Below are 6,417 nucleotides of genomic sequence, written 5' to 3'. Positions count from 1 at the left end.
ACCAAACAAAATCTTCCCGTAAACCAATTACGAGGATAACCAAACAAAAATCTTCCCGTAAACCAATTACGAGGATAACCAAACAAAAATCTTCCCGTAAACCAATTACGAGGATAGCCAAACAAAAGTCTTCCCGTAAACCAATTATGAGGATAACCAAACAAAAAATCTTCCCGTAAACCAATTACGAGGATAATGACATGTGTCCTTCACCTTGAACAACTGAAAAATGGCTACTCCAGAAACAGGAAGTTACATCATACCAAAATCTTAGAAATTAGAATGTCAAAATAAAAGCCCTTATCAAAATATGTTCCCCGTGGCATCACACTCCCCACCTGGCATCCCTAGATGCCACACCCCCTTAACCTAAACAGTCTCTGCCTCCAGGAGTAGAACCATGTCAGAGACAGGTCTCAGGTAAGTCTTCGGCAGATGAGATGCGACCTTGACGTCCACTTTCCTGACAAATCCATCATCACTTGGGAAGGTCTTCTCAACTCTTCCAATGGACCACTCATTTCTTCTGGCTTGCTTGTCTTTAAATAGCACTATGTCTCCTTCAGAAAGAAACAGTAGAACATCTGTTTGATGTCTGCGGTAACTTACCAGGTCTCTCCAGAACCTTAGAAGCACTCCGAGAAGGCTATTGTTGAGGTTGGGACCCTGAAACAAGACGTCGTTCAGGGACACTCCCTCAAAGCTAGTGCTTGAGTCGAACACGACCCGGATTTTCCCGGGCTTCTGGGGATAGTACACCCCAAAGATTGGAAGGTACCAAGCTTCTTTTCCATCCTCTAAAGGCGGTGCCTGCTCTGCATGGTGATGAACTGTAGGAAATCTTCCTTCATGTTGGGTCACCTCTGGAAGTTGCACTGTAGTGACATGAAGCGTTCATTGGTATAGAGCAATTCCAGCATTATGGACGTGACACTTGAACTCAAAATGGCAACAAATGACCCAGTGCATGTTTTATTGTCTCCCAGTATTTAAACAGGTGTTGCATATTTTAAGGCTGTACCATACTGGAGAAGTGATAGAACAAGAACAATTCCCATAGTACATCTAGGGCATGCCAGAAAACGCCAATAAAAGATGCGTTATGGACGTGACAGAAAAAGTATCACTTTTCTTGGGTGACTGTACATTTTTATCAAACTCTGTGAAATTGTAAACCTAATGTCGAAATGGAGATATCCATTTGATAGAGGGGTCCAAGGTGAATATTAAAAAATCTTTGTTTAAAATATTTTGTATTTCATGCAGAGTTTCGGAAGGAAAAGTCAGCGTTATGGATGTGACGAAATTCCGTTATGGATGTGACGCGTCTGAAATAGACATGGCATATGTTTAGAAAATCAGCAATTTAACCACCATAACCCTTTGAAAAACTCTCTAAATATCAGCTAAAACTATCAAAGTTCTTAAATAATATTTAGGATGGCTATTGTTTTGCTGTTTTGTGGATTTTAGCATACATTTCTGTGGCTTGTGGCAATAATATAGAATTGTACATGATCAAAGTTGATTTTAGCTTGGGTTTTACATTATAAGAAAAAGACTGACAGTGACACATTAGGTTGGTTACAAATTGGTTCAACTTATTCACATCTGTAAAATACAGGCCTAGGTGATATCTCTGGGAGTGGTTTTGATGTATTACATGTTGCTTTATTTTTGCATGGTGAGGTTGACATTTACATGGAATTGCCCTATACCGCTTGTTGTTAGGGAGTAGTTTCCTTGGGGTCCGAAACGGCAGTGGTGCTACCCAACTTCCGCTGTCATCCCTGACAAACTCTTTGTCCATTAGTTGCAGGAACATCAGATCATCAATAGATGGCGCTAGATGATAGTCCTTGTCAGACCTCGAGAAGACTGTTCTGCCCAGGTGGTCCTCTTGTCGCACAGTAGCATATGACCAAGGGCTATCTTGCTTGAAGCTCTGACTCGAGTATTCTTTGACTCTGACAACATTCAGACAAGGATCCATGCAGCTTGGATGGCCATTTTCCATAAAGCATGTCTTGAATGTGTTCACTGTTTTTGGAGAGTGAGCTCCACTCAAACAAACGTCGCCGACAATCACACACCCAAGGTCATGCTTCTGGGCAAAGGGTTTGCTTGGTGGGCCATTGTATTGCTGACGACTTTGTGGACCTGCAGTATGTCTGGTCCTAACAGCAGCCAAATCTCTGCAGAGTCATCCAGAGCAGGTATCCTGTCAGCTATGCGTTGCATGTGGCTGTGGTGGTATGCTGCCTCTGGAGTGGGAATTTCTGCTCTACTGTTAGGAACGTTGTTACACTCTATCAGAGTAGGAAGGGGAATGCTCAATTCTCCTGTAAGTAGCTCGACCACATAGCCGTTGGCCCACCTTCCAGTGACATTGGCGGCTCCTGCACATGTCGTGAGGATGTATGGCAGTGATGGCCCTTCAATGTGGAAAGTGTCGAAGAACTCAGTCTTTGCCAATGAAACATTGCTTTGATCATCTAAGATCACGTACGTCCTCTTCATCTCGTCGCGATGACCTTCAGGATATACATTGACCAGGCATATCTTTGAACAAGACTTGCCTTTGAAGCCCTGACCACAAACTTGTGTGCACATGGTCGTCACAGTTGAGCTTGATGCATCGTCAGACTGCTCCGACACATCCTTTGACTCCCCGCCATGGTCTTTGGAGGGGCTTTGCAGTTTAGGTCCCTTTGGAGTAGGCCCTGGATGCAGTGCGGCAAGGTGTTTCTCACTGTTGCATTCTACACACTTTATAGCAACATCACAGTTCTTAGCCATGTGTGAGACTGACGCACAGCAGCGGAAACATACACTGTTGTCCTTCAGGAACTTCTTCCTGTCGTCGAGCAGCATAGCTCTGAAGCTCTTACATTTTCTTAATGGATGGAGTTTCTTATGTATCGGACAATGTACGTTTGGGTCCTCTGTTTGCTTTGTTCCACTTTCTGTTGTTTCCTTGGAAACGTTGGTTTTGTGAACTGTGACTTGGTTTTTGTTATTTAGGTTTCCTGTCTTTTCCTTTTTCAAGGTAGGTGCTGCAGAGCTGCAGGTGTTGAAACTCGGGTCATTTCTTGCCTTGGCCTCCCTTCTTATGAAGTCAGAGAACACTACAAATGGTGGAAATACAACTCCTTTCTCTTCCTTATACTTTGATCCAAATGTCATCCATTTCTCTTGCAGATAGAATGGCAACTTTTCCACAATGGGACCAACTCCTCTTGCTGTGTCCAGGTATGCTAACCCCTGGAGGTAGCTGTCTTGTTTAGCAGCTTCAAGTTCTAGCACCAAGTCTGCCAGCTCACTAAGCCTGTGGTTGTCCCAGTAGGAAATCTTGGGAAAGTTATCCAGTTTAGCAAACAATGCCTTTTCAATGGCCTCTGGAGCTCCATATCATTCCTCCAGCCTGGTCCAAATCAGTCTAAGGGCAGCAGATGGGTGGCCGATACTAACCGCTTTCATCCTGTGTGCTAACTGACTTGACTCAGGGCCTAACCATTTAATGAGAAAGTCAACTTCGTTGTTGGCTGAGATATCTAAGCCCTGCAACACACTGGTGAATGTTGCCTTCCAGCTGAGGTAGTTTTCGGGTTGGTCATCGAAGCGACTCAGTCCACTTGTTACCAGCTGACTCCTTATCAGAAAATTAGCTAGATATGTTGCTGTTTACATCCTGGCTGGACAGATGGTGTGAATAGGAATTAACCCCTGGTTCTCTTTTGGGGTGAAGCTGGTTGACTCCCTGTGAGTATTGGTAATATAAGGTGTTAAACTGTGACCCACGTTGCTCTCTGTCGATCTGATGTGATACAGGAGGCTGCATGTGTTCATGATGTGATACAGGAGGCTGCATACGTGTGTGATGTGACACTGGAGGTTGCATAAATGGCTGCGATGCAGGAGGCTGAATATGGGCGTGATGCGGTCTGAGGCATTGCTGGATCCCATCATCTGGAAGGGTGCTCAGTTGTGCTGGAGTGGAAGCATCGTGCCCATGAATGTACATGGGTTGGGCAGTTAGTTGTGGTGATTGAGGGGTTGAATCCAATTCTTCTTCTAAATGGCTTTCTGCAACATGAGTGTGCTTAGTAACATATTCGCTGACTTTCTCTTGTGCATTCTGTTCCTTGGGTAATGACTCAAAATCTGCCAAACTACCACGAGAGCTTCCTTCAGCAGCAGCAGCTTCCATGAGGAGTGCTTTAGCGATAGCTACGTCTGCGTCTCTCTCTTGACTGAGTGCCTCCAATTCAGCTTCTAGGCAAGTTTTCTCAATTTTTAGCTCCTTTTCTTTCCTGCTGTAGGCTGCTCTAGCCTTAGCTGCTTCAGCATCTGCCCATGCCTGCGCAGCTGCCATGCTAATTGCTGAAGCCTGTGAGTCTTTGGTTCGGTGAGAGCTGGATACCTGGGATCTAACCTCCAAAGATTGTTCATCAGTGCCCTTTTGCACTTCTTGTACAGAAAGCTCTTGCTGAATCTCTCTATCTTCATCCATCTTCTGATGAGAGGCTGCCATTTTACTGTACTGTTCTTAAAGCCAACAGCCAGCTAAACTCATCTTTTCAACAAATCCCTGAAGGAAGAGGCAGGTCTTGTAGTTAGCAAGGTTTATTGAAAAGAAGGTAAAACTGAAATGAATACAAATACAGCAAGTAAGTATAAAATAATATCTAAACATCAGGTAAGTATCAAATAATCAGGTAAGTATTACAAAATATCTACATTAATAGGTAGAACAGGTAGGTAACTAAATGCTATATTTAGCTTAGCTTCCATGCTAATTAGGTCTATGGTAAGTTACACAAAGGAATTGCTAACAATTTAGCTGAGTCATGAACCATTTCCAGTACATTAACTGTTTTCACATGAATTAACTTATTTTCTCATGCAATATTCAATTAAACTATTTATCTATTCATTAACTATTTATTTCCACAGGTAAATCAACATAAATGTACGTACTGGCAATGCTACACCAAAAGGAAAGATAAAGTTTCAGAGGAGCTGAGCTGACATGTGTCCTTCACCTTGAACAACTGAAAAATGGCTACTCCAGAAACAGGAAGTTACATCATACCAAAATCTTAGAAATTAGAATGTCAAAATAAAAGCCCTTATCAAAATATGTTCCCCGTGGCATCACACCCCCTTTTGTATGAAACCCTTAAATAAGAGCTGGTCCAACCAATTCACTTCATAAGTCACATAATTAGTTGATTAAGATCCATCTGTGTGTGCAATCAAAGTGTCACATGATCTGTCACATGATGTCTGTATAAATCAACCTGTTCTGGAAGAACCCTGACTCTGCAACACTACTAAGGGCCCTGTCACACTACGACGTTCTCACCAGCGTTCGAGTAACGTGTTGCGAAACGCAGAGGAACGTCGAGAACGTTAGAAAAAAGTTACAAGAAAGTTAGACGAGCGTCGGCAAACGTTGGGGAACGTCGAGGGACGTCGGCGAACGCTGAGGGTGAAAAATAGTTTTGGGTGTGCACAAAAATTCAGGACGTTCTATCAAAACGCTACTTACACGTTAGAGGAACGTTACACGAAAGTTTGCGGGCGTTACTCGAACGTTACTCGAAAGTCAGGACGTTCCCTGGACGCTAGGCGGACGCCGGCCCATCAGGGTCGAGTGTCCAGCGCGTGCCTAGCGCTTGGGTAACGCTTGCCTAACGCCTGTGTAACGTCCATCGAACGTCTGTCCAGCTTGTCGCCAACGTTTTTCAGCGTTCGTCAGCGTTCGCCGAGCGTTCTTAACGCTCATGTAACGCTCTTTCAACATCTTTCTAACGTCTGTCAGCATTCTGAATTTTTCCAGCGTCTGTGTAACGTCCAGAACATTACCTGGACGCAAGGCAGACGCTACCCAAATGCTATGATAACGCTATCAAAGCGCTGTGGACGCTATGAGAACGCTAGGTTTTGCTGCTATTTTGGACCACAAACGTCGCCTGACACTGAGGGAACGTTGGCTGAGTGTTACCCAAGCGTTACAAGAACGTTACAACATCGTTGACCTAGAAACTTAATTTGAAGAACGTCGACGTTCCCCGGCGTTTCTCAAATTTTTAAAAACGCAACCAAACGTCGAACAAAACGCTATAGTGTGACAGGGCCCTAAGCAAGCAACGTGAAAACCAAGGAGCACTCCAAACAGGTCAGAAACCAAGTTGTGGAGAAGTATAGCTCAGGGCTGGGTTATTAAAAAAAATCCCAAACTTTGAATATCCCATGAAAACCATTAACTCCATTATAGCAAAATGGAAAGAATATGGCACCATAACAAACCTGAGAAGAGAAGGCTGCCCACCAATACTCACAGACCAGGTAAGGAGGGCATTAATCAGAGATACAACAAAGACAGCAAAGATAACACTGAAGGAGCTGCAA

General features: G+C 43.8%; 1 protein-coding gene across 2 annotated transcripts; it reads right to left on the bottom strand.

Moving 5' to 3' along the window:
- Window positions 1-1,250: 1,250 nt before the first annotated feature.
- LOC132896484 (uncharacterized) lies at window positions 1,251-5,148 on the bottom strand. Of its 2 annotated transcripts, none has more exons than XM_060937342.1 (2): window positions 4,981-5,148; window positions 1,251-4,646 (listed from the first exon to the last, which is right to left on the bottom strand). In XM_060937342.1, exon 2 carries the CDS (start codon window positions 3,184-3,186, stop codon window positions 2,086-2,088), a length of 1,101 nt encoding a protein of 366 aa, XP_060793325.1. In that variant the 5' UTR covers window positions 3,187-4,646; window positions 4,981-5,148; the 3' UTR covers window positions 1,251-2,085. The 2 variants fall into 2 exon arrangements, with proteins under 2 accessions (XP_060793325.1, XP_060793326.1); XM_060937343.1 differs by having other exon boundaries at window positions 1,251-4,591.
- Window positions 5,149-6,417: the final 1,269 nt, after the last annotated feature.

The sequence above is a fragment of the Neoarius graeffei genome, chromosome 13 (genome assembly GCF_027579695.1).
Source record: "Neoarius graeffei isolate fNeoGra1 chromosome 13, fNeoGra1.pri, whole genome shotgun sequence".
Lineage (NCBI taxonomy): Eukaryota > Metazoa > Chordata > Actinopteri > Siluriformes > Ariidae > Neoarius > Neoarius graeffei.
This window is presented reverse-complemented; position numbering and strand designations above follow the sequence as displayed.